General features: G+C 52.5%; 7 protein-coding genes and 1 non-coding gene across 8 annotated transcripts; 5 read left to right on the top strand and 3 right to left on the bottom strand.

The window, feature by feature from the left end:
- Nucleotides 1–2,323: 2,323 nt before the first annotated feature.
- Nucleotides 2,324–3,644, bottom strand: LY79DRAFT_671356 (uncharacterized protein; the record flags this gene model as incomplete). Its single annotated transcript, XM_060563902.1, has 3 exons — nucleotides 2,324–2,895; nucleotides 2,990–3,397; nucleotides 3,527–3,644. 3 exons carry the CDS (start codon nucleotides 3,642–3,644, stop codon nucleotides 2,324–2,326), a joined length of 1,098 nt encoding a protein of 365 aa, XP_060411963.1.
- Nucleotides 3,645–6,555: 2,911 nt separating this feature from the next.
- LY79DRAFT_559745 (uncharacterized protein) lies at nucleotides 6,556–7,825 on the bottom strand. Its single transcript, XM_060558275.1, has 2 exons — nucleotides 7,307–7,825; nucleotides 6,556–7,235 (listed from the first exon to the last, which is right to left on the bottom strand). Exons 1-2 carry the CDS (start codon nucleotides 7,421–7,423, stop codon nucleotides 6,648–6,650), a joined length of 705 nt encoding a protein of 234 aa, XP_060411962.1. The 5' UTR covers nucleotides 7,424–7,825; the 3' UTR covers nucleotides 6,556–6,647.
- A 3,627-nt stretch (nucleotides 7,826–11,452) lies between these two features.
- On the bottom strand, nucleotides 11,453–11,561 carry LY79DRAFT_t182. The gene has a single exon. It is a non-coding gene; the product is annotated as a tRNA-Ser (tRNA).
- A 1,231-nt stretch (nucleotides 11,562–12,792) lies between these two features.
- On the top strand, nucleotides 12,793–13,803 carry LY79DRAFT_705044 (uncharacterized protein). Its single transcript, XM_060564998.1, has 2 exons — nucleotides 12,793–13,261; nucleotides 13,321–13,803. The coding sequence occupies exons 1-2, from the start codon at nucleotides 13,018–13,020 to the stop codon at nucleotides 13,512–13,514; spliced, it is 438 nt and encodes a 145-aa protein (XP_060411961.1). The 5' UTR covers nucleotides 12,793–13,017; the 3' UTR covers nucleotides 13,515–13,803.
- A 2,785-nt stretch (nucleotides 13,804–16,588) lies between these two features.
- Nucleotides 16,589–20,026, top strand: LY79DRAFT_610923 (uncharacterized protein). Its single transcript, XM_060561943.1, has 5 exons — nucleotides 16,589–18,142; nucleotides 18,208–18,542; nucleotides 18,605–18,831; nucleotides 18,915–19,252; nucleotides 19,318–20,026. Exons 1-5 carry the CDS (start codon nucleotides 16,742–16,744, stop codon nucleotides 19,654–19,656), a joined length of 2,640 nt encoding a protein of 879 aa, XP_060411960.1. The 5' UTR covers nucleotides 16,589–16,741; the 3' UTR covers nucleotides 19,657–20,026.
- A 1,208-nt stretch (nucleotides 20,027–21,234) lies between these two features.
- LY79DRAFT_279289 (uncharacterized protein) lies at nucleotides 21,235–22,214 on the top strand. The gene is made up of 3 exons (XM_060552101.1): nucleotides 21,235–21,460; nucleotides 21,528–21,723; nucleotides 21,898–22,214. Exons 1-3 carry the CDS (start codon nucleotides 21,340–21,342, stop codon nucleotides 22,046–22,048), a joined length of 468 nt encoding a protein of 155 aa, XP_060411959.1. The 5' UTR covers nucleotides 21,235–21,339; the 3' UTR covers nucleotides 22,049–22,214.
- Nucleotides 22,215–22,286: 72 nt separating this feature from the next.
- Nucleotides 22,287–23,189, top strand: LY79DRAFT_519716 (pyrimidine 5'-nucleotidase; the record flags this gene model as incomplete). The annotated part of the gene is made up of 4 exons (XM_060555168.1): nucleotides 22,287–22,339; nucleotides 22,398–22,426; nucleotides 22,487–22,948; nucleotides 23,020–23,189. The coding sequence occupies 4 exons, from the start codon at nucleotides 22,287–22,289 to the stop codon at nucleotides 23,187–23,189; spliced, it is 714 nt and encodes a 237-aa protein (XP_060411958.1).
- A 964-nt stretch (nucleotides 23,190–24,153) lies between these two features.
- LY79DRAFT_519749 (fungal-specific transcription factor domain-containing protein) lies at nucleotides 24,154–26,359 on the top strand (the record flags this gene model as incomplete). The annotated part of the gene is made up of 4 exons (XM_060555170.1): nucleotides 24,154–24,215; nucleotides 24,329–25,417; nucleotides 25,479–26,130; nucleotides 26,189–26,359. 4 exons carry the CDS (start codon nucleotides 24,154–24,156, stop codon nucleotides 26,357–26,359), a joined length of 1,974 nt encoding a protein of 657 aa, XP_060411957.1.
- Between the last annotated feature and the right edge of the window lie 252 nt (nucleotides 26,360–26,611).

Genomic DNA, 26,611 nt, shown 5'->3' with positions numbered 1-26,611 from the left:
GGCGCAAAGGCAATCTTCTACAGCCTTAGGATGAGGACGAGCGGTGATACAGTTTGGACCCCGCAGCACAAAGTCACCCCCTGAGACGAGGCAATTGCTGACGACCACACACATCAGGCTCACTCGCGGCGCTCTGTCAGATTGTTGTCAGGCTGCAAGCAGAAAGTCTGCCTTTTAATGTTTGTTTCGAGGGTGAGATATTCGAACTGACTAGCAATGATGATCAACCCTCGGTTGGGGCCGGTCGGAAACGGAATGGAAACCAAAGTCGGGTCCTCCCACGATGGAACAAGAAACGAGAGGGAGTGCGGGTAGCCGGGATGATTCGCCGGCATCTGCTGCAAATCTCGTGTCTATACTGTCCATCATTTGCCCATCATTGAGCGGGCGCCATTAGCCCTAGTCAGGCCTCCCCAGCCTGTCGTCGAAACGGATGAAACGTTGACTTTGGCTATTGGACGCTGAGTTTGGCCCGAGTCAGAAAAACAGAGGGTCTTGGAAACCGAACACTATGATTGAACGTACCTAGTCCGACGCTGTGGACGGAGGGCTTGTTGACTTTCAACATTCGGTTGCAGTTGTGACTAAATACCTACCATACGGTTCCCACGTGCCCGGGGGGCCCCATCTCCTCCGTCATGGCTCCGAAGAAGTCTGCTCAAAGACCGGAGACAATAAGCTTGTTGTCCTTGGTTTGGTCAAACTCCGGGCCTCTGAGGTCTTATTGGCCACGGACCACAACAAGCCGATTGAGGGTTGTTCGTGGTGTCCCTACCCAGCTAACGCAGAGCTTTTTGATATCCGCCTATAGGGCTTAGGATTGATTTTGCATGTAAAGCATGTGAGCGACGTCGGAGTAGGCAACGGTGGCCTTCAAAACCACCCGAACTAGAATCACATGCCTAAATGCAAGCTTAACCCAACCGTGTTTCCTCTCGTGCAGTCTTGGAGACAGATCAAAAACGTCAAGAGCATCCTCCTCTATGAGTGAGTACGACTTGATGATTTCGAGACTTACGGAGTAGAATATCTATCCAACGCGTCGAGCCTCCTAAGGTGTGCGTCTTGTAATTCTACCCAGCCGGATGGAGGCTTACTCATATGCGCACACGTTGATTGCCACCTGCAGCCACCCTGCATGTAGCAGCTCAGGCGCCGTCCAGTTGAGAAGCGTGGCGCCAAGGACGTCATCATGGGCGGCATCTGGGGCGGCATCTGATGTAAAGAGGGACGAAAAATATCGTTTGCTGCGGTACCCGGAGTTGGAAAGTATCTTGATTCGGCCCCAAACCTTTTTACGCGACACTCTCCTGCCGAAACGCAGCGGCAGCATGCCAACCCCGGCCTGGGACTCGCCAGTCGTAAGGGACGCTTCCTCAGACAGGCCTCCTCTCGTGCATCCGTAAGGGCCGGGAAAAGAGTGGTCTGTCTGTCTGTCCCTCGATGCAGTTCCTCTTGCTTGTCACGCCGCGTCGTTACCGGTTTTCCAAGGCATCGTACGACATGTGCCGTCCCATACGCTCGCTCATAGGTACCCTTTCCTTTGCCGTCTATGGCATCATCCATCCGTGCTGAAACGCACGGTTGGCCGTCTAAATGCGGACCAAATGGACAGGGTGCCGGGAGCGTTGGGGGCGGGGGGGGGGGGGGGGGGGGGGGGGGAATAACGACGTTTAGAAGAGGGAATAATCGCCGACTCCCCACCACCACCGGGTTTCAGGAGCCGTGAAAGTCTTTTTGGGATGCACCGCCCTGCATTGGGATGGGAGGGGGAGGGAATATTGTAAGAGCCAAGACACGGGGGTTCGAACGACGCGTCTCATGTCCCCCAATGATATCAATCAGATTTGCCCGTCATCACTCACTGCATCTTCAAATGGCACAGGCAACCTTTGAGAGACGCCAGGCTGATCACGAGGCTCTTTGTGAGTTATTCGCAGTTCTTTGGTTCCTGAACGACGTGCAAGCGAGTAAGTCCAGAAGTCGGGAAGACGACGCGCGCTGGTTCGTTTCGACGTTTAAACATTGTTTTGGAAGTTTGAAAGTTTGCTCATAATTTTACACACAAAAAAAGTAGAAAAGATGTATTGGTCGGTTTAAAAAGAAAAATACACTTCCGCATCCTTCCTTGCCGTCTTCAGCTTTCCCTCTCCGGAAGCAAAGTTTCGCCTCTTGTGAATCTGAGTGTCCCTGTGCGCTCAACGCGTTTTGACGCTGATGTTTCCCCCCCGAAAGAGACGAATTAGAGTGAGGCCGCAAGCAAAGCGATTGGACAAGTGCCGGAGGCTGAAACCTGTCAGGGCGGCGTGGACCGCGAATCCCTTCATGCGGAAACTTCCACCGCGTCGGCCTCGTCGTCGACGATGACATAGCGTCTGGCCCAGCGCAGGAGGCCCTCACCACGCTTCTGGTTGCCGTTGTTGCGGCTGCCACCACGGTTGCCGTTGGGAGCAGGAGCAGGAGCAGGAGTACCGTTGCCGGCACCCTTGCCGACGCCCTTGCCAGTGTTGGGGTTGCTGTTGCCCTTACCGTTACCGGTGCCGGTGGCGGGAGCGTTACCGGTGCCGTTGGCGCCGTTGGTGCCGGGGCCGGTGTTGCTGGCGGGAGACTCCTTGACGACGACGTCGGGAGTGCCGAGGAGCTTGACGGCGGCATCGGCGGCGGCCTTCTGCTCGGCAGTGCCGTCAACCTGGTTGGCCTTGACGGCGGCCGGGAGGTCCTTGGTGTTGCCCTGCTGCTGCTTGAGGATGGTGTCCAGGTCCTTAAGCGTCTTGATGTTCTGAGGAGTGTTGGCGGTAGGGGTGACGTCGGTCTGCTGGATGGGGAAGCAGCCGCCAAAGGGACCAGCGACGGCGTTGTTGCGGCAGCGGACGGTGCAGATGTCTCCAGTGGAAGCTGTGATGCTTGATTAGTTCTCTGTGCTGTTTGCTAGGGATACGCCCACCCAGCCCCCAAAAAGGGCGGGCGGGCCGGCCTCATCGAGACTTACCTCCAGTGCACTTCAGGTCGTTGGGCAACTTGACGGTGATGTTGAACTGCTGGGCCTTGGCCTGGGAGAAGCCGTTGACGCCAGGGACGTTGTTGGTGACCTGCAGGGGAATCTGGCCGCTGCCGCCGAGAGAGTTGCTCGTGGGGTCCAGGTCGCAAGCGTAGGGACCGGCACCGTCGGCGTTGACCTGGTGGATGGTGACCGTGAGCTCACCGCCGGCCTTGACCTTGGTGACCTGGCCGGCGGACAGGGCGTTCTCGGTGTTCTCGCCAATGTCGATGTTGCCGGAAATCTCGGTACGTCCGCACTCGTTCACAATGTTGGCGTTGATCTCGGCGTCGCGGATCAGCGTGGCATCCTGCTGGCAGGGGTTGATGGTTGTGCAGTTGCGAGCAATGTTGGGGTCGACTGGTTTTGGGTGTTAGTGTAAGTTGCGAGGCACGGCGGAGACTCTCTGTTTCTCTCTCTCTGTCTCTCTCTGTCTCTCTCTATCTGTCTACCTCTCCCTTTTCTCAGCGAATCTCATGCATGACTTACCCTTGAAGCCGACGCTGGCGGGCGAGCCTGCATCTCCCTGGGCATTCAGAATGACGCCGTGGCCATGGGCAACGGCGGCAACGGCCGAAGCGATGAAGATGTCCTTGAAAGAAAGCATTTTGAAATGGTCTCGCAGAGACAGAAGTCGGTGTGCCAGCACGATTAAGGAAGGAAGTGAAGTGAAGAGAAGAGAAGGAAAACTGGGACAGCCCGCTGAAAGAGCGATGCGGATGTGCAGAGTTGATATTTGATGTGTGTGGCCAGAGGGGGGGGAAACTCTAACTCTGGACGACGCCGTAAGGGACATCTTATACATGCGCGCTCGCGGTCGACGACCGAAACGGTGTAAACGCTGCCAAACACCCATCAGCAAACAATGTACGCTGATCTGCTCAGATCATCTGCAACACCTCCTGTCGCAAGGCTGTGGTGCTGGGTGGAGGTCGCGACCTGGTCCTGAACCCAACCTTTTTCTTGGCAAGTCTAGGAGACGGGCTGCGGCAGGGGGCGCGGCAGGGGAGAGCAAAAGGGACGAGTCTAATTTAGAGCAGAAGGGGGCCCACGATGGGCACCGCAGTGAAGTTCGCGTTGGTCAGAAACCCCGTCAGCCACCAGTTGTTGAAGCCGTTGGAGGGCGTTCTGGAGTTTGGTCCCGGGGCCCTTGTCGGACGACCGGTCGTGCGTACTGCGAGTGAGTGCCACCCTAGTCCCCATTCAACGGCGTCTAGCCGTGTTTGGCTGGCCCGAAGTGGATGAGAAAGGTCGGACGACTGCGGACTTACTGCCTATGGACCGGGGGGGGGGACGTGTTTCATGGGGAGGCAATAGAAGGTTCCCTGGTAGTGTGTAAGCAGGCGGCTCTGACCACCGTCCAGGATATGTTAGCGATAGGTGATGAGAGATGAGCGTCAGGGGGGGGGATGAAGCATCGATACAACCTTGGACGCTTTAAGAAACCATCTCGCTACGGCCCTGGCTCTCCTGGGGACACCGCCGTCGCCTTCGTCCGTTGTCCAGGGTAAACCCATCTATCCTCGGCCTAAAAGGGGTCACAGATCGAGGGGTGATACAGACGCCAAGCCTTCAAGCACAAAGCGCATGCGACAACCAAAAAATAAATAAAACCAAAGGACCGGCTGCACTCTGTGTACGGTGTGATGAAGCGGACGGGGTTGGCGATACGTGAGAGAGTGAGAGAGAGAGAGAGGGTTTAGGGGCATCGGACTCCTCTTCTCACCCTCATCCATCGTCGTTAACGTCATCGTGCTTCCCCTTTCGTCCCATTCCTAGTAGCACCTCCGTTGACAGTGACAGCCTCGGCGCCGGTGCCCCCTCCCGTCGCGGGTAGGATGTAGGGCGAACGTGGCTCGTCCGGTGTGGGTACTATTATTTTCTTCCTTTCTGAGACCTGCCGCCCGGAAACCAGCCGAGGGGGGAGTGAGGTCTTCATGCTGTGCTAGCCCGGGAAGACTAGAGAAAGGAGGAAGCAAAGAAAAATGGTCATAGAAGCGCGCGATGGGCGGCACGCTCCGACAGGTGATACCCATCCCCCGGACAGTGGCGTTTGGATCGTGCCAGGGGGGGGGGGGGGGGTAACCGTTGGCCGGATCCCGAGGGCAAGAAGATGCGAGAGAGCCGAGCCTCACGGTTCACGGGCGATCGGCTGCCACACGCGACGGCGGGTGAGTTCGAAGATCACCTTGGTCTCCACGGCAGCCAAGGCTGTCAGCCCAAGACACGTTTGGGGAGTGCTAAGTCATCAAGTCAAAGAGTCATGCGAGTTGAACAACTACTTCGTCTGTAACCGGCAGACCAAACAAGCCGCTATACCTTCGTCCCACGAGTGAACTCTGTTCCTGAAAGTAACCGACGAGAGTGAGCCATGTCCGGGGGTGCTAGGGATGAAATTAATCCATTCCATCCACCAGCAATTTGTTTAATCAACATAGAGTACGGATACCGGAGGGCGCGGGTAACTTACAGATAACATTAAGTGCGTACCTTGCATGTAAAACTAGGATTCATGGGCAGACATTGCCTCGGATTGATGCCGCACACCAAATGCGCTGCAACGCTTTCTCTACCCCTTCAGTCTCTCTCTCTCTCTCTCTCCTACCACTTCAACCAATTCAGGCTTCTACCGAAATTGCCTGTCCTTATTCGCACCACTGGACCATGCTCGAAATTCTCCGTAACGGAAAGGAGAAGCGCGAGATCCACAAGATTGCTGCAAGGGGCCAATCCCACCCCTGAAGCGGCCAAGATCATTCGAGCACCAGGGTCCAGGGCCCCCCTCCCTGCACGTTTCACCCTGGCCCACAGTCAGAGCAGGTCGGGCAGATGTCATTCGGTCTCCAACACCGTGAAGTGGGTGGACTGCATCGGGCTACGAATAGAGAGAGGGAGGAGGAGGAGAAGGAGGAGGAGGAGGGGGGAAGGCATCTTTTCGAGACGGATCTGAAGCATCGACATCGAGCCAATAGAGTGTAAAAGGGGATAGTTCGGCGTCCTCGACACTCTTTTTCTTTCATTCTTGCTTTTTACCGCCTGTTTTGCCTTTTGCCTTTTTCGCCTGCTTTGGCTTCGCTGCATCGTCACATAGTAGTACTCGCCTGCCCCCCCTCCCCCCTGGGCCCTGGGCCTGTTGGCTTCTAGATATCCACACGTAACATAACCTATAGGTTTCGCTACCGGACCCCCGTCCTACATGGGTGCGTGGGATTTGGGGGGGAATAGAAGGGAATATGAAGCCCAGAAAGCATTTCCCTCGCCTCGGGCTGCCCTCCGAAGCGGCGAGTCTGCAATCTTCCTCGCCTGTAACTGCCTTGGCACAACCATGCGGCCCCTTTCACGCTGTCAACCGCCCACGAGCAGCGTCACCTCCTGTTCGACCCGCCTCCAGCCCGCCCTTCCTTCATGCGTTCAATGGAACCAATAATCGACGGTGGGGGGGAGGGGGGGGGCGGGTATGCCTTCCTCGTGACGTTGCGTCAAACCCGCAGCTTTGCCTACAATAGTCTTACACGCATGCAGGAGACCCCATCAGAAAAAGAGAAGTGTCGGCGTTGCAGGCAACCTCATCAGTGTTTGACAGTCTAATGTCTATCTTTATGCTTCATTGCTATGGTTCTTTGCTATGGTTATTCCAGGCCTGGTCAGCGTCGGGATGAACCGCGGGTGTCTCGATGTGCTCGCGAGCCTCCTGCTTTCGCTTGTAGTCCGACCTGAACCTGCGGTCCCGCTCGTTGACGTACTTGTCAAAGTCCAACTGGCCCGGCCTGGTGAAGCTGGTCATGAGCTGCGGCTCGCCGAGGGGCAGCCGGTGGCCCTTGTCGACCTGCCAGAGGTGGTAGACCTTGCCGTAGAGGTGGACCACCTGCTCCATCTCCTTGTTCTCCGCCGCCTCCCAGACGGCGTCCGGCAGCGTCGCCTGCGGCATGATGAGCATGCCCGACTTGACCTCGTACACGTGGCTGTGCCAGAGCTTGCGCTCCTCCGGCTCCAGCGTCTCGTACAGCTTGGGCGTGATCATGTACTCGATGCCGATGATGCGCGCGTTAGGCTCGGGGCTGTCGTAGAGGATGCACTGCCGCACGTCCTCGTTCAGATGGCCGCAGTAGTGATTTGCTTCCACGGCACGGGAGGGGTCCGATGCGTAGGCATGGAAAGCGTTGAGATGGGCGCAGATGTTTTTGAGAGGCGCAAAGTCCTATGACAGCGTCAGTTATTGCAGCGTCCACCTCGATTGAACATCAAGGGTGGGAGGGGCATAACCCGTACCTGAATCGCCGATGCACCAGCCTGGAGCACGTGGTTCTTGGTACTCAGCGGGTCTCCGGCGTTGGAGTTCGGCTTCGTTGTCATTGTCTGGTCGTTGACTAGATCGCAGCGTTGCATCTATGAAGAAGAGGAAAAAGAGACGTGGCAAGTTGAGAGCGGCTTCGGCTATCACTTGACAGAGATTCTGTTCCGGTCATGTTTGCCCATGCCTTCAGCATTGGTCGTACGGCCATGCCTTTTGGCGTTTAATATTATTACTACGTACGTACGGACTTCCCTAAAATCTAGGTATTCGGTTACCATGCTTGAGAGGACGAATATGTCTTTTTGACGTCATATCACGGGCGGCAGTTCACGTATTCTCCCCGCCACATGTCATCATCATTGCTGCATCGCTGCCTCTCCACTCTCTGCGCAGACCTGCAAACTGGATTGGTGACAGTCCCCCCCTAACCATTATCCGTAGACATCTGCACGGGACGGGGGAATATTTGCGAGCAGAGGCTGCATCAATAGGGGGAGCATTTACTCTGACTAGTCTCGGGAAAACCACGTGTAAGGGGCGGAGTCACTCGGCCGGCCCCCGCTCTCTGATACGGGTTTTCCCGTCTCGTCGTGCGCCTGCTCCGCGGTGCCGGGACCCGATCGGCCGGCGCCGAAGAGGGCTCGAGCATGCCACGGCATGGAGCGGATATGGCTGTGCCATCCGTCTCTTTGATCGACCATTCTGATTCATGTCAACGCTAATCATCTCCACCGATCGTTTGAAACAAGGCCGTCCAAGCTTGATCAAGTCTTTTTATTGTCTGTCGCGAAATGAGTTATGGCCACACAAAACACCATGTAACAAAAACGAAAGGAAAATGTTTCTTTTTTTGATTCTTTTTCTTTTCGGTTGTAGGTTCGATATTGTGTCGTGATATGGGATTTGGTCGCATATGGCCAATTACAGAGCCGATTTTCATCATCACATGCTGCAGTTTTTACTTGGCCAAAGTGAATGGTCTGGTCTGGCTGCTCGAGCAACGGATGTCACGATGCCTTTATTGGCAACCACGTCATCCGTTATCATAGAAGTATTACCACGAATCAAATTGGAAGTGATGTGCAGGGAAAGCACATGGGCTATCGGGCCGTAACGACGCAATTCGGCTGATAAACTCGTCTAGGTTCGGCTTCATGGTTGCTGCCTCGGGCCTGCGACTAGTCATGACTCGGCAAAACCTTGACGTTGTCGAAGGTGTCTGTCTTGACTCTTGCGGGGAGCTTCTATACAACAGTCAATAACCTTACAGTTCCAAGACCAGATGATTGGGTACCGACGCACCGTGTTCCCATTCCACCTTCAATGGAGTCTCCGCCACTGGCGATCGAACAGCCGGGGCGGACGGGAACAGCCTTTTTGGCCCGTTCACGGCTAAACCGGCACGAAACATTTAGACTCGCCCGGGCTCCGGGATACCACGCAAGCGATAACTCAAACCGGGGTGTTGCTTGCCACGGGGCTCGCAGACAAGGCTGTGTGCGTGTGCCTCGTCAGTGAACAGCCAAGACCAAAGGCCACGGCCATATCAAAAACGTGCGGCAAAGTGTATTTGACACTCTTCACAACATTCGCCAAAAGTCTCGTTGCGAGAACCTATCTTACTGAGCATACGCTTTCTAACGACATCTTTCATAGGGACGAGATTGCCTTGGATCGGTTTGATGTGACACAATGTGGCGTGAAGTCTATTGCTGAGATTTGACGGGCTTAGGCTCTGCCGTCGTGGGTGTTGCTCTGTTACAATCCTATTTACACTTTAATGAATACACTAGAGCATTGACCTTTATGAGCTCAGACCCGTTATCACCGCCTCAGCTTGCAAAGTTAGTAGACTTGTTATCGCATCCAGATACAATTTTGACAAGATTAAAAAGTGGTTTCAAGACGCCTCAATCGTCATTTTGAAACGGTGCTGTTGTAGGCTTCGCAGGAAACCTTAACCACTTAGTCACTCCCGAAACCTCTCACTTGCGGCGGACTTTCTACAAGCCTGCGACGGAAGCATCAGGTTTTTCTTGCCGGACCAAAAGCAAACGTCAAACTAGGGATGAGTTGTCTGCATGGGCCGCCTGCAATGAGATGATTGACATTTGCCAGATCGCACGAGATCTCTTATGGGTCAATGGCAGGTCTTGGAAATCATTTCTAAACCAATTGCTGATGACTGGAGGGAGGCTGTGGAATGTGGCTCAAATATTGGTCATCCGTGGTCCTCGGCAAGCAACAGTTGTTACCTTGAGCCTTGAGCAGAATGGTCCAGCTTGATGGCCTCATCGCACTGAACTTACATGTCCTCGAATGCCCCTTGGACAAATATGCCCGCGACTGAATCCATTTCGAGTGTAAATCAGGGTTTCATCTTGAGGACCATTGTCTGCGCTGGATAACGGGATACAGAGCCGACTTTCTGGCCAGCAAAAAGCGGATTACGGAAAGAAAGCCTCTCGGCAACATTATCCACTCGAATTCACCTGTCTGTTACCAGTTCAACCTCTGTTTGGGGACTCATGCTGACGGTTTTCTCGTACCGCTCTTCCAATAGATTTGAAGGTGATGTTTCCAAGGGAGAATGCACTGAATGCTCGGAGCCGCTACACAACGCGCTACGCTGCACATTCGAGGAAACTAGCAACGATCCGATTACCAAGAGGACAATTTACAGCGACATAGATGATCCCGAATGAAAGTCAAGGGCTTAAGAAAAATATAAGTCACGTGGCGCTGCAGCCAAACAACAAGCTGGGAGACGCTGGTAATGCACCGCGATGGCTTCATGGGCGACACTTGTCTCATGATATGATGCGTTCTTGTCGTCACGATCGCCTACCGGGACCCGCTTTACCCCGCAATATATGAGCCTCTGTGTGGTTTGATGACGATGGGTCTTAGTGAAGAGCTGGAAACCCCTGGGTGAGAGAGTACGAGTCCGCGAAACCCATCTGGTCAGCGATCTACGCGAGGCCTGCAGTCAATCACAATTGTGTCAGTTGCGCCCGTCTCAGCATGATGGCAAAGGTCGGTTCAAGTGACCACCGAGAGAGCCAGTACAGTGCCCAACGTCGCGTGGACCAAACGCAACAGCGTGGGCCACGACTTCGCGCCACTCGACAGTAGAACACCCGGTGGAAAGGGGTTAGTGGGAGAATCGTCAAGGCGAGGTCGCATGCGGAAGTGGCGTAGTACGCTAACGCAACGGTCGTCGATCGTTCGTCTCGAGGGGGGCTGGCTTCCTTCGGGGCCGAAAGGATACAACTTTACAAGCCCCTCACCTTGGAGCGACAGAACGATCACCGTTAGCCTCGTCAGCGAATGTTGCAGCTAGCCGGCGGCTTTGGTATCACCAGCCATCGCAACCACTTGTTCGCGGATTCACAAGCTGGCGGCGCGTACGTGCAGATTCCCAAGGACTACAGCGAAATGCCGTAAGATCGGAACGGCATTCTCATCGACGAAGGCATCGACCAAGACGTGCATGGATCATTTGATTGCCAGCCATATCTGACCAACTTGGCCAGCTGTTTATTCATATCGTCCCCGCGGAGGAGGTGTCTGCCAGTCGATCGGATCTGAGACGGGGTGTTCCTGATCGGTCTTTTAACCGTGAAGCCACCCAGTGGTGGGCCACCACACACTAGTTTTTTCTCATGGCCGACGGCCGCGAGCATACGGACTACACGTGTACGTCAGGATGTCTAACTGTCTCCCCACATTGCGCATAGTACACATTACTGTAAGGAGTTTGGGTTGGCTGGAGGCCTGATGCCATTTTGAGACCACCGTCGACAACAGCTTCTGCGGTTCTATTCTCAATACCAATCAATACCTCACGTACAGCCTACTTGCACAGTAACCACGACCGTCACGCATTTCATGCAAGCTGCACTTGTCTCTGCTGACGCAAATGTAAATGTACCTGTATATCTGCATAACAGAGTGGTTCAAGCGTCGCGAATACGTAGGCCAGGTCAGCAAGATGAAAAAAGAGAAGAAGCAAAATCAGTTTTCTTGGATGAAGGGAAACAAGCTTTTTTTCTTCGTAAAATTGAAAAAGAAAGAAAAAAGAGGGGGAGGGAGCCTAGATGCAAACCACAAAACAAATGCGTCGCCCACAGGATTCGAACCTGCGCGTCCGAAGACACTGGCTATCGGCTCTCCAGGATGTAATCCCAAACTAGCAGGCCAGCCCATTAACCACTCTGGCAAGGCGACTATTGTTGACTGGTGTCAGCATAATTAGGTATATGGTCCACTACAATGCTAACGCTTGGTTTATGAGAAGATCCACCCACACAATACCAGAAAAGGAGGCGGGGCATACTCAGCGTACATTTACTGGCTGGCTGATGCATGCTGTTCCAAGCTAGACTACTGTAAGCACTTGTATAATCTAGACAAAGCTAAGAAACTCGCAGAGATCCTATAGCAGCTAGTGGATATCTGCTGCGCTAATCCTAATACAGAAAGCGGTCAATCCATCAGCCCATCCATCCCCACTTGCCTACCAGTACTCCGTACTCTGTAGGTACGGAGTACAGATATCCGTACTCGCCCTTTATTTACTGTTCTTACGCCTTAACTTCCTGCTGACGTAAATAACTAACCCCTGCTTTTGCCTTTCCAGATCCCTGTTTCTGCCAGCGCACTATACCCCTCACAGCGGCCGCAATACCCCTTACCGTTAGTAGGCTTCTTAGCTTTGTCCGGATTATACGAGTGCCTACGGTATACCCGGCAACAAGCGGGTACCTCGTCTGGAGTACTCTTCACAACGCTGGCCATTTGAAGGATTACCGGCACGTAGAGCACCAGTTGGCAGCTGGGACTGACCCTCGAAGATGGTGCAGTCCAACCGGCTTCATCAGCCTCGGCCATGCCTTGCCTGGGGCTCGTCATACTTGGCATAGTGCCATGTGCGTAATGACCGTGTGAGCATTCTGGTGCAGTGCCGGATCATGCGGTGAGAGGCAAACTCCAGCGACTAGCGCCCAAAAACCGACAGCTTTCTCATTCTCTACGGGGGGGTTCGGCAGGCAACTTTTCGGTCGCAATGCCGGCATTCACGATACACAGTGCGGCACACCTCCAATTGATGCAGAGCGTCCGGATCGGCACAAGAGTAAGTAAGGTTGGTTAGCCTGCGTGGTAGTAATGACCCCAGTGGCACAGTGAATCGCGCGAGATGTCCCCCGGCACGCTTTTCCAGCTTGGTTCCTCTTTTGCGCGACTGGTATAATTGATCAGAACTCAAAGCCCGGAGAACCCGTCAGATCGTCAGTCGCTGCTAAGAATAGACAGCCACGGAAACTTTTTGAGGATCCAGCCATTCCGCTGAAGCCGGTCGTGCGCCGATCGCTGTTGGAGAGGCGGAGCCTGGCTTTATACGATGTAATTAATGCCCAGGGAGACACTGCGGACCCTGACGTCGTTGGATCGAACGAACGCAATTTTAGTAAGAACTAGCCACAAATATATCAAGCTTTTTCGTGGTCTCCATTCCGTGTCTTGATGGAAATACATAATATCAGACAAACTCCCAGCGTTGATCGAGGCCTCTTGTATACAGCATCAAATCCAAACACAGCCTGCTCAACACAACTCTCTCGCCTCAACCACCACACGAAAATACCACACTCTGCACTCAGTCGATTACAAAACACCGGCCAACATGCAGTTCCGCGCCTCCCTTGTTGCCGCCGCCGGCCTGTTCGCTATGGCCAATGCCCGTATCAGCGGAATCGCCTTCCCCGAGACCGTTAAGGCCGGTGACCAGGTCAATGCCATCATCGAGACCGAGGGCTACATCCAGTCCGTCCAGGACATCGCCATCGCCTTCGGCATGGCTCCCGAGACCTCCGCCCACCCCGGCACCCTCGGCCAGAATGTGCTGGGCTCGTTCTACCTCGGACCTGGTGCGGATTCCCCGTCGATCCCAACAGTTGCTGAGCCCAATGCTGACAATCGCATACAGATAAGTCCAACACTGTCGAGAATATCACTCAGTCCGTAACCGTCCCTGCCGGTCTCGCTGCCGGCCAGTACGTTTTCGCCGCTGGCCTGTACAGCTTGTATGGTGCCTCGTCGTCCACGACCTTGTCCAACTACAACGTTACCATCACCGTTGGCGACGCGACGAGCGATTCCTACGTCAGCAGCCGGCAGTAGAAAGAGCTCGGGGAGTTATTTGAGCAGCATGCGCATGTGGCATGAAAACAGCCCTGGAATTTGTCCGCCTGGATGGATAAGTTGCAAGTCTTACGGATGGATCATGACGGCCAGTGAGCCGTTCCGACAGAGCGCACGGCACTGTTAATGTCGTGACAATCAAATGAATATTAATGACTCGGGCGTTTGTAGCTTGAGCCCCTTGCGACTAGGCAAAAAATAATGACTATTCCAACTGTTAATGCGAAAGCACTTGAGGTGTTTCTCAAGATTGGTTGCTATTACAAAGCATTGCAATTCAGCTTGAAGAATACCAACCAGCCGGACCATCTGTGACAGGTTTTAATGTGCCATCGAGTCATGTGATTCCAACCTTGGACTGCAGTGTGTTGGGGAGTCGCATTTGCCCAACATGGACCGTCGTCGTTGTTCTGATTGACGCCATGGTCTTCCGAAACGAGACTCGCTATATCTCAAAACAACCCTCGCTATATCTAGCGAAATCCCTCAATACATTGATATGCGTGGCGAGAAACCAGTGTGGATCTACAATTACATTGTGGCTTATATACCTAGCGACAATACATGTATAGAAGAAAACTTTGATATCTCAAACGACCATTTTGTAGGCAATATCTAGGCTGGAATTGAAATCGGTACTCGGTCTATATCCCATCAATGTCGTACATCGGGCTGTCCGGGACTTCTACTCTGTGGATGGAGGTCTTGAGCAAGGCAATACCGCTCAACCTCAAGAGCAACTAAGCGCAGGTTTTCCCTTGTGGCAATAACCCAGTACCGTCCCTGGAGTCAAATCTTGAGAAGCGGAGCACACAACTGGGATCTCGATGTACCCACTACCACCCTGAACTGCCACGGGTGGATTCCTCGAATATGCTCATCTGCACGTTCAACGGCCATGACTTGACAAAGACTGGCCAAGTACGGGGTGTGTTCGATGTTCGTTGCAAAATGCTTCTCTTCCTCCACTCCTGGCTTTGTTACATTGAGCGGGTTGGTCGCGAGCCAGAGTAAAATGCTCCCGACACATTGCCGCCCGGCAAAGTGTTAAAACCTGCTTAATATAAGGCTTCTTTGTGCCCCATCGCTTGAGTCAGACCGCCATCGAATCCCCCCCTTCAGAAGCAATGCCTACGAACCGGGATCTAGGGCTACGGTTGGTGATGTTCGAACTTAGTAAAACGGGCGATAGGCGTAAGTGTGTGTAGAGCCTCAACAGAGAGTTGTTTATCAAAACGAAGATGATAGCATCACGACATTTACCACCTTCCAGTTAACAGAAAACGTGTTATTCGTACAGAAGAGGTCTATGTTCGTGGTGCATGTTATGCACGCGGATGTCACCGATGCAGAAAGAATGGAGTATCTCCATGCCTGGGACGCATGCGATTGGTTGAGTTACCATCCTCTGTGCGTGCCTCATACAGCTCAATAGGGCCGAGTTAAGATGAACTCGCCCTTAAGAGTTGGATCGAGATCTGACCCCAGGTTCTTCAGGGGTTAGAATGACACACGTTTCAGTCTAGATGTGCTCGACTAGACCGTGATCTGTCAGTTGATTGGAATCAATCGAAGAACATCACCGGAATTCTCGGGATGACTGTCACCTCGCTTGAAATGCAAGCCAACAGACTGTCCAACGTCAAGCGCTCTAGTACGGATACACTAGCGTGTAATGCTGCAGCGAATGGTCTGGTATTTATCCACGTGCGCATTGCTGGCAGTGTCGCATTGCTTACGAATACTCGGCGTGATTCAATCCTACCATTAATTTCCCACTGATCGAGACAGGGACGCCCAGGCCGCCGCCATGAGAGCCTTGACTATATACCGGGACATATATTCAGGTACATTAACTGTCACAAACTAACTTTGTACTGTTCCTGAGATTGCTATTTGAGACGGTATCGCAGCTGGACGGGGGACTTAAGCATAATCAACCGGAACAGTTTCTTGAGAACACATTTCATTTCGCGGTATGCCGAGCACGCAACGGTGCTCCAGTGTCATCAGCCTTTGGACTCTAAGAACGCATGACATTGGTGATCTAAGTATCATGACAATACGCCCTTGGACACATGAGAGATGTAACAGGGGTACAAATGTATGCCGCACCGCGTTGCTTCAATGCTACATAACCTACCTACCAAGACCACGGTTTGACGAATTTCGCCAGGGATGCACATAGACTCTTCAGTCCAAGTACCCACCCTGTAATCGCTCGCGTACCTCCGCTGACGAAAAAAAAAGGGCTTGGCGTAGACGGGCGGAATCCCGTCACCGATGAACCCAGTAGCCCGGATGAACCCAAGGTGAAGATAGAGCCTAGTTACAAGGTGGTCTCTCTTGAGGTTGCACAGTCGCGAATACAAAATAAACCAAGGTGAAGCTTCAGCAACGGTGCCACCTCGACCTTCCGAGCCAAACCTGCCTTTGGGGGGGGGGGGGGTCTGAGACCACGCGAGCGACTTGCGCAAAGAAAAGTATCGCACGTACATTCGCCCCCACGTTCTCCAAGATCTTCTACGACCGTTCTCTATACCAGGAAGGACATCTGGCAAAATCGGACGCGGATCAAGGTTCCGGTGACCAATGTCACCTCAATATCCGAGCGCGAGCTACCTAGACTGATAGGGGTCGCGCAGTCTCGACTCTCCCGGACGAGCGATTCGAACCCTTGTATTTGGTATTAGGATGTCATCTCATCTCCAGCCACCTGAGCCATTGGCGAAGGAACGCTATCAAAGGTGCCTCCATACCGCACGCATGAAAACAGGTTTTGGTGGGTTTGGACCCTCTCTCTGTGACGAGCATTCCCCTGCTCGATCTCAAGTGCTTGGGTCTGACGACGAGAATACGCGTTGCTGGTGGGGGTTATCAACTGTCTGCTGAGGGCGGCGTGAGCAGCTAGCTATTCCAAAATCTCCAAGAATTAAAAATTGTACATGTAGATAAGGCGGTCCCTTGTAGGGTTGCACCGGCACACGATAATACAAAAAGATACCGTACTCTAGACGCCCTCTTCCGGCTTGTCTCAAGAGGGTTTCTTTTTTCTGCTTGTCTTTGTGCTCCTGTGATCGCAAGGTGAGACACCCTCGCGTCGACTCTCCCAGCTAAGGTTTCGTTCTCGCTGGTAGAAAGGAAAAGCCCGATCTACAGCATTCTTGCTTCTTCATCCGCCCAGGGGGTGGGTGTGTCACTCAGCCATGACACCTGCCTACGACACCGATGATGACGCGGCGACTTTCATTCAATCTGCGAACGTCCACGCTTCGAATGCCCTTCCCCCAGGGACCATCGACGATGAGCTGATTTCCAAAGTTCTGCCCCATGCGGACGAGCCGCGGAGCGTCCTGGGCCAAGATTTCGAAGAAAACTATGAGGATTACCTTCGACGTCAACCCCAGCCATATCTTTCGAAGCCTAGGGGTTTGATGCCGGTAGATCTTGAAGATTTTGAGGACCAAGCCGATAACTCCAAGGATCCGGCACTGGAGAAGAAAGATGGGATGAGTTCGACGGGGCCGCGTAAAGCTGCCCGTCCCGGACGAGAGAGCCTAGAACTTCGCCGTCCTTTCTCTCCATTGTCTCGGGCAGACATGGTTCCCCAAGGCACTGACTCTCGCTCCCAGACTAGGCCTGAAAGGGAGAGCTTGGCTGTTCCCAAGCGTCACTCTTCTCGCCCGGATCGGGCTGTCAAAAGCCCTGATCGGATGGCCAGACAACGCAACACCTCGGACCGCCCCCCACGCGCCGACGAAATCGAAGCTGCCAGGCGGCTTTTGGCGCGGGCTGCCGAAGTAGACGGACGCACCATCCGAGAAGAAGGAAAAGAAAGTAGAGAGGGGGTTCGCTCAGCAACTCCTCCGCCCATAGGAAGTCGACGACGTCGCGTAGTCATCTACGACGACTCGGAGGAAGAAGAGGAAAATGCCGACGACCGTGGTGACGAGATCGACCAGGACTATCACGAGTACCACAATGAGCATCGCAATGGCGACAGGCATAGAGACGTAGCATCGACGCCCGCGACTTCCCCCTACCCATCGGCCGAAAACGGACCTCGGCCCTCGAGGGCGCACCATCGATACACCCCCGATCATCCCACATCCTCAAGGACGTCGTCGCGACAGTCGTCGCAGCCGCCGCCCCGATCGCGTGTTGCAGAAAATCTCACCGCACACAAGCGAGAACTTCGCACGCCCGTGCTGGACCAAAACCGCTTGTACCTGGACGCTGAGCCGCCGGCAATGGGCCAACGACACCCACGCAACCAACAGCCTCTCAGACCAACATACAGGGAGATGTCAGACGAGGAAGAGGAGACGCTTCGGGACTACAGCGATAAGGGTGGACTGGATGCTACGTCGACACTGGATCACCGCCCTGCGAAGACCGGAATGGGGTCAAGGAGCGATGATTCCATGTCAATCTCGAAGCAATCGACATCGAAACACAGCATGATGAGCAGCGAATCTGCCCGAGGGATCGATTTTTTTGGGCAGGGCATCTTCCAGGTCGTTCTTCATAATCCGATTACAGTGCACCAGCTGCTGAAGTTCGCCGAGGCTCGCTTCTGCAGCGAAGGTGTTGAATTTCTCAGAAAGGTGAGCAGAAACCGGTCTGGAATCGCGCAAGGGACTCGGTAACTCACCAGGTTGGAACATCACAGCTAGAAGAGTACCAAAAGGTCCTGAATGACCTCACAGGCGTCATGACGACCATACGCAAGGACTTTCTTTCCGATGACTCCTCGAAGCAGTTAAACGTCAACGGGGCGCTGCGAAACTCGGTTCACTCGGAAATGAAATCGCTCGCCACTAAGACGCTCCCATGGATGGAGACGCTTTTCTCGGACCTGCAAGAAAGTGTCGAGAACGATGTCTTCATGGACATTTATCCTCGTTTCGTCCGGCATCAAATGGCATTGAGCGCCACAAGAGCGTTGGCGACCAACTCTCGCACCTATCAGGGTCTAGGCGACTGCTTCTGCCTCACAAACCCAGGGTAAAGACCTTCCGTCTTTTTGAAATACTGTTTCGCAGAACTGACCTATATTGGATGAATAGTCTTGCAGACAATCCGATTGTATTTGCTTCGGATGGTTTCATCAAAGTCACGGGCTACACACGGCCTGAGATCATTCCCCGGAACTGTAGATTCCTTCAAGGAGCCCATACCGATCGGGAACCGGTCCGGAGGCTGAAAACTGCGATTGAAGCACGCAAGGAATCAGTAGAGTTGCTTCTGAATTATAAGAAGAACGGTGATCCGTTCTGGAACTTGCTCTACGTTGGTATGTTTCCCGGCACCAACCACTGCATACCCTTTTCATCATTTTCAGGCAACCTCAAGGCTAATCCCAACATCCTTCAACAGCGCCGCTATACAACGAATCAGGGATGATTTCTTTCTTCATCGGCGGCCAGATCAACTGCTCTACGACCATTCACACCAACGCAGACATCATGAAGGTCCTATCGTCTTCAAGCAAGGACGATGTCGAAGAGGCAGCCAAGAAACCGCCAGTACTGCATCGATCAACGTCGGCCCCGTCAGCCCGCAGGGCCTTCCTGAAAGCTCTCGGGGTAAAGGTTGATGATAGCGCACCGAACAATTCTGCTATCGACCCGGGCATGGAGAGCAAGTTGCTCCACAAACTGGAGGGGAGAGATTTGAACTATCAGATGAAGGAGTTTTACACCGCGTACTCCAAGGTAAGCGAAATAATAAAATTCTGCGGATCCCCAACACATACCTGTGGCTGACTTGATGACGACAGTACTTGGTTGTGGCCTACGACTCTTTCATCATCAGATTCTATTCTGAGGGAGTCTTAGACATGCTGCACCCCGCTAACAACACTGTTGGTTTGGTGGCTGGCCAAGATGTCTTCCGTTTCCTCAAGCAAAATATGATGAATCATCAGTCCGATTACAAGGCGCGTGTGCGGAATGGCATGCGTGCTGGGGCGCCAGTCAGTCTCGAGGTGCGTCTTCAGACTAGGCGCAGTGCTCAGTTCCGGGGGGACGAGAAATTCATGACACACTGGACGCCTCTGAAGGATGAGAAGTCGGCAGTCCACTGGATAGTCGTCACGATGGCACCAACGATTCAGTGATATGGGAGTGCGTACCGAAGCAAGGGCGGATAAACAAAGGGAGGGAAATGAAAAGGTCTGCAATGAATTGAGTGGATTTTGGGTGATTGATGCGAGCAATGTTGGAAGCAATACCCCCTTCTCAAGGCTCTTGATACGGCCAAGTCACTCTCGACGTATCCTTTCTTGAAGAATGTTCCTGTTATGATTGCAATGCAGTTGTTTTACAATAGCTCTCAAGTAACCTCTAGACCCAGGATTCACTTTCTTAATGACACCTTCTGATTTACGCAGCCTTATAACCGAGACATCACCCACGGATGATAACAGGCGCACCGGAGGAAACTCATAGTCTTCCCGTGGTATGGCACATGATAATCCACCTGACAGGTGCTGTATGAAGCTACCGTGACACGCTGCTCCACTAACTCTCATGTCTCACTATTATCCTCGTCACGTTTCTACGACAATGCACTTCATATTACCCCTTGGAATGCGCGATTTCAGGAGTGAATTACCAATTGAAGTCACAACGTGCTCCATTGTTAAATATGCTCGCCTTGGCCATTGCCACTGTGTATCAAAATGCGACTAGAAGAGTCGGTACATCTAAGTGAGAGGCTTACAACGGCTACTATTTCGGTTTACCATAGTCTGTGAATGTCTTATAACCACCCATCTCCATAACTGCTATGTTGTATGATAACCTCAAAACCCCCTCGATTCGACGGCCGAATGGCAAACCTCTTAAAAAGATGAACACGGCAGTGCTCGCAACATTCCACCCGAAAAGAGGAAGCAGGAGCAGATTTATCCATAAGAACAATATTGCTTCAATCATCTCCAGAAAGATGGATGTCTGCAAAGTTGGGCCATCCCTTTCGGGTGTAATTCGACGAGTTGGTCCACCAGGTGACTGTATCATTCCAGACATCTTTGTCAAGGCAGTCTTACTTCTCGTCGAATCTGCCGCAGGCATCGAGAGTACTGCGTGCGATCTGGATAATGATAGGAGAATGAAAGAAACTCTGCTTATTACTACAGTCAGACCTTTGGGACCATCAGCCTTTCGATGGATCGGATTTAAGGGTCACGTTGGAGTCTTCCCTCGAAAAGAATGATCTGTTACTCACCAGAAATATTCGCCGAATGGCTATTTTGACGAGAATTTGACAATTTCGAGAGATTTTAAAGCAAGATGTTATCGATGTGTATTCGGTATCTTACAGCTGTTCTTATAATGGAGCTCAAGTTGTGTTTCAACAGGCAAGAGTGAGGAAATCTCTTTCAGACAGACTCATAGACTGTTTAGAGGGTAAGCTGCCCGTATTTTATGAGGCCTGTCGGGATGATGGTTCAGTTGCCATGGCATTTGCTTACTACCAGCAACGTGATGGATGCGTTGATTACGAGGCGTGACAGGAGACGAAATCGCATCAGCTGACGCGCACCAGGCGCGTCGCCTAGATTAGAGAGCGCCTAGATTAGAGAGATACTTCGTAAGTGTGGCACAGCTTGAGAAACGAGTCTCACGTATGACATAGGATTGCACTTTTGAACCATGTAAGGTAGTTCAATACCGTCTCCGGCCGTAATCTTGTGACAAGGTTGCTACATGCAGTTTACAGTGGCACAGTGTACATGTGATAATCAGCTGACGTGCCATCACAAGACCAGTGAGTGACTGTACGGATACATCGTCTGATGCTCAGAACGTCCATGTTTACCGACCCAGCAGTCCGTACCCTGGTGTCAGCGGTTGAGATTCACGCATGGCGCTGTGTTATTTTCATCCTAATACGCCCCCTTCCTGTGCGGACAAACGGTAATGGACCCTAAGCTAAAAGGCGGGTTTTGGAGATTGTCGCCACCAGCTGATTGCTACCCGGTAGATTCAAAAGCGTCTTCTTTTACCTTTTTAATTATGGAAACGCCCCGTGCATTGCAAGTAGGCAAGCTGAAGTGGAGGGCCAACCGGTCATTTATGTCTTTGATCGTTTCGAGAAGCTACAACGTATCAGTATCGCGATCGCCCGGAGACTCGACGTCGAATCCTGTTCATTTTGGAACGGAGAGCCTGAAGAATAGGTAGGCGAATTTGGGGTGCATCCCTCAGAGCAACTGCATGTATTGATTATGACCGAATTCAAAAACTTTGAACATCAACATAAATACAATCTACTCCTCCCCAGCTGGTTTATGCCGCATATGTGAAGCGCACCGTCGTGATGGATTCCGAGTCTGATAGGCTAACATGCCCAGACCCACCCAATACCGGAACGACGCGTCACAGACTATCATTGACCTAGCTGAGCCAAGACAAAGACAACAATCTTATGACCGGCCATTCATGAAGCAAATGGAGGATTCTGGGACTCGAGAGCGGTCTCATGAGAAATATGACAATGTTTAAATACCCAGATTGTATCAGTATGAGACGTTCTAGCGTGAAAATGCTACAAAACGGAGCATAGGTCTTCTGTGCACCTGGGGCTTAATTCAATGACTCACAAGGATACTCCCTAGCAACGCTAAACCCCAACCGGCGGAAGGCCTTACTACAATCATTTTTACTGGAGTGTTCCGAAACCGAGTAACGACTTGGTCAGATCTCACAGACATCACTGCGAAAAAACGCGCGAAGTACCGTCATGGAGAACAGACGGGCTCAGCGAGCCACAGCTAGAAAGCCTGTGCTCTTCTTGTAAATTGAGAACTCTGTAGGGGTCTTGAATTCGTTACAAATGGCTAACGTGCCACAGCGACATCGACAACTGCCTGTATTCGAGAAGTGAGTCAGCAGTCACTCCCTGATGCGATGGTCTCAAGAAGTTAACCTAACTGCCACAAGGCCATAAGATCCACGATTTGATGGCGAAACTCATTGACCAATACTTCATGACGCACCTCGCCTTGCCTGAAGAGGAAGCCTCGCGGTTGACCAGGGAATACTACAAAACATACGGCCTGGCCATTGAAGGACTGGTCCGCCACCACCAAATCGACCCACTGGACTACAATACCAAGGTGGACGATGCTTTGCCTCTGGAAGACATCCTGAAGCCCGACCATGAGCTCCGAAAGCTCCTGGAAGACATTGACAGAAGCAAAGTCAAAGTGTGGCTGTTCACCAACGCCTATGTTAACCACGGAAAGCGCGTCGTCACTCTGCTGGGAATCGACGATCTCTTCGAGGGCCTCACATACTGTGACTATGGTCAGCTCCCATTTGTATGCAAACCGGCAAAAGAAATGTTTCAAAAGGCTATGGATGAAGCAGAGGTTGAAAGGGCTGAAGATTGCTTCTTCGTTGGTATGTTAAGCTGTAACAACGCCTTGCGTAGTCTGTAGGAGGCTGCTGACGATGCGCCCTACAACGTTCAGACGATTCATACGATAACTGTAAGAGTGCATCGGAGCTCGGTTGGACGGCAGCGCACTTGGTGGAAGTAGGGCTGCCTGAGCCCGAAACCAAAGCGTCCCAGTTTCAGATCCGCCATCTCCAGGAACTGCGCATGGTTTATCCGCATTTCTTCAAATCAGCCGCCGTCTAGAACGTTTCTTCGCCGCAGGCTGGTAGAGTAGTAGTAGATGGTGTTCTGATTGGGCTTATGAGATCAGTAGAGAGAAGGCTGTTGACCAGGCTTGCTGATGCATTTCTTAGATTTGCTCGATCGATCCACGATTCTATCTGTGGAAAGACAACAAACGAACAGACAATGAGATGTAGAGGCATGCTTTACAGCCATTGGAACTATCAATCCCATTAATGGGCCGATAAATGCGTAACAAAACCCCGTTTTAGAGGCTTCCTGGAACTGGCCGTGTAATTAGTTGCCACTATACGTATATGCAATAGGAAGCGAGATAAAGGACAAATCACGCCTGTTAAGGTTACCTCGGGACCAAAACATAACGTTTGCACACAATCTTGGCGCACGGGTTGCATGGTGGCAGTACGCCCGGAATCGCGATGCCGTACGTTGATCCGTCCATACTGACTCAAGACCAAAGTATATGTTTATGATGATGAAATCGACTGCATAGTTGTTGTCAGGCCCCAGCCGCCCAACCCACCTCCGCACCATTCCTGTATCTTGCGGATGTCTCCACTCCGTAAACACAGACGGCACAAACACACGCGAACTCGGCCATTCACTGAATCTCCATCGGGGACATCACGGCAATTCGGGAGCTCTAGATCTCGCCACCCCAGACGCTCACAGCCTGCAAAGACTGGGATCGGCCCATGAAAGGTACCAGTGGCAGCTGGCAGCACGCCTGTAAGCTTACCGGCGCACCTCACCGAAAGAGCCGAGCTACCCGTCAGTTTGTCCCACGTCATGTCCCAGAAAACGACAAGCTTCGCTTGCGAACGATGCCGGGCAGGGAAGCGAAAAGTAGGTTCCGTGGCATTTGTTGGAACAGCTCGTCTATTCTAACCCCCACGGGGACGGGTCCATCGCCCCCCCTGCTTGTTCCTGTTCTCGCAAAGTACTGTCACTAACCAATCCTTCCATGGACAGTGTGATGCAGCTCGCCCTGCATGCTCATTGTGCAGCAGGCAGAATAGGCAATGCGTCTACACCGAGCAGCGCCCTAGAAAGTGTGTTGTCATTGATAGGCATTGCCATCTCCCACTGGAAAAGGATTCCCAATGATAACCAGATACTTGGCTGACATTATGTTGTAGACGCAAGTACTGGGACGAAGACTATGTCAGAGCCCTTGAAGCTCAAGTCCACTCGTTGCTCTTGGCTCTGGAAAAGCAAAATGCCGGGAGTGAGCCATCACCGGCGCTGAATTTGTCTCCCCGCGCATCACAATCAGGGGAGCCTGATGCCGCCGTGAAAGAAAACCCCGATGGAGGGAACAGTACTGCAGGAGACAATAGCGTCGAGGACGTAGGCCCTAACGTGCAGGATGTTTCCTCTCATGAAGGCAACGGCAGCAGTGCCGGGAACGACCCATTGGGACAAGACAGATCTCAGCTGGCGATGGAAGAGCTATGTGTGATGCTTTGGAGAATCAATGTTGGCGATGGAGTGACCATCATCGACGATCCAAAGACTGGGTCTCATTACGCGGTTGAGGCTATGCAACAACCAGTGTCCCACGTTACTCCCACAGAACATGTTCTCGCCTACTGCCGCCAACAGGGTCTCGTGGATGAGATGGCGAGCCTTTTTCTGAAAAACATCAATCGGGAACATCAGTTCACGCCTTACACGACGCTTGACTTCCTGCAACGTTACCCCTATGAACCTCCCCACGAGGCATTGTTACACAGTGCCATCATTGCCACGGGCGCAACCTTCTCGCGAAGGCCTGATGCCGTGATCATTGGAGACGCGTTTGCGGAGTTTGCAGAGAGTCTCATCTTCTCTTGCTGTCGACAGAACCCCACAGTCAAAGTCGTTCAAGGTCTAACGATGATGTCCTGGCGCTCGCTGGCCTTAGGCCGAGACCATTTCTCATGGATGTATATCTCCATGGCCGCCGGAATGTGTGTGTATCTTCGGCTGCACGTCTTGGCCCTGGAAGAGTGTGAAGCGAGACAGTTCGATGCCAACGAGGAAGATATCCGTACATTCTGGATGTTCTACATCGGTGATCGGACCGCCATCTCTATCCTGGGCCGGAATTGTGCGCTTCCGTGGAGGAGGGTCAATGTTCCCAGCTTCGAAACGACGTTTGAGAGCCCAACAGCAGACATATATCAGTTATCCTTCGCATGGCAGTGCAAATTGTGGTATCTCCATGATCAATATATGGATCAGGTGTAAGTCTTGTCCCTTCCAGGCGTCCAGGAACAGAACCCGCCCCAACTGACCATTTCCAAGTTTTTCAACGTCTTTCGAATCTCTTCCGGTATCACAACAAGTGCGAATCCTCGTCGCAAGCCAGGAAAATCTGAGCACATTCTTCCGCTCTCGCCATGACCGGCTTCATCTATCAGGCGATTCGACTCCCAAGCCGGTTCTCCAATTTCATCTCGCATACCAAATGACGATCCTTATTACCATGCCACCATTCCTACGCATGTTTGCCGCCATCTCCCGGCCTTCATCAACCTCTGAGACTGGGAACGTTGCCGGGCCGAACTCAGAATTCATCCTTCTCGTTCTTCGCTCTCTCACGATGGCCGCAACGGCTGTTGCCCGTCTTGTACGCACCTACCGCCGCGGGCATGGTTTCGAGGAGCCTCCAAATCCGGTGATTGTTCATCACCTCCTCAGCGCATCCGTCGTCCATCTAATGAATGCAACAAGCCGGAATCCAGCCCTTCGACACCAAAGCACGTACTGGCTCCGTCAATGTCTCGAGCTTCTGCGTGAGCTCCAAACATCATGGCCAGAGCGTGCAAGCAAAAGCGTAATGATCATTCGCATCTTAGCTCGGCGTTGGGGAGTCATGAGAGCTTTGCCGATGGAGCCCGGTTACCAAGTCGACCCTGCAGCACCGGGAAGTGAGAGAGACTTCCGCGAAGCTGGTGTGCCTGGGTATAAGACAGCGAAAGAACCCGAGCCGGGTCTGGATATTGTCGAACAAGTACAATTCGAATACGAATGGGATGGATACAGTGTCCGAACAAGGAATGCGTCGCCAGTGGACATTAATACTTTGGATATGGATTCCTACGCGTCACTGGGAAGCCTTGACATGTCTTTATGTCAAGGACGGATGGGCCAGACAGGCCAAGCGCAGGTTAAGCATCACATGACACTAAATAAGCAGGGTGTATGGCGCGAGTGCGCAGGGCGCACAAGAGGATCACGTGCTTAGAGGGCACACAGAAGCAAAGCAAGCGCGCACACACTAAGAATACTTAAGAGAAAAAAGAAAAAAGAAAAAAGGGAGTAGCTTTTAGCTTTAGTAATACTATATACCTACTTTTACACTTATAGTATATTTACTTATTACTTTAGTTACTTACTACTATTTAATAGTCTAAAAGCTTTACCTAAATAACTAG

This window comes from Colletotrichum navitas (assembly GCF_030913465.1).
Source record: "Colletotrichum navitas strain CBS 125086 chromosome Unknown LY79scaffold_49, whole genome shotgun sequence".
Lineage (NCBI taxonomy): Eukaryota > Fungi > Ascomycota > Sordariomycetes > Glomerellales > Glomerellaceae > Colletotrichum > Colletotrichum navitas.
Note: the sequence above shows the minus strand (reverse complement) of the source record. Positions and strands in the feature narration are given on the sequence as shown.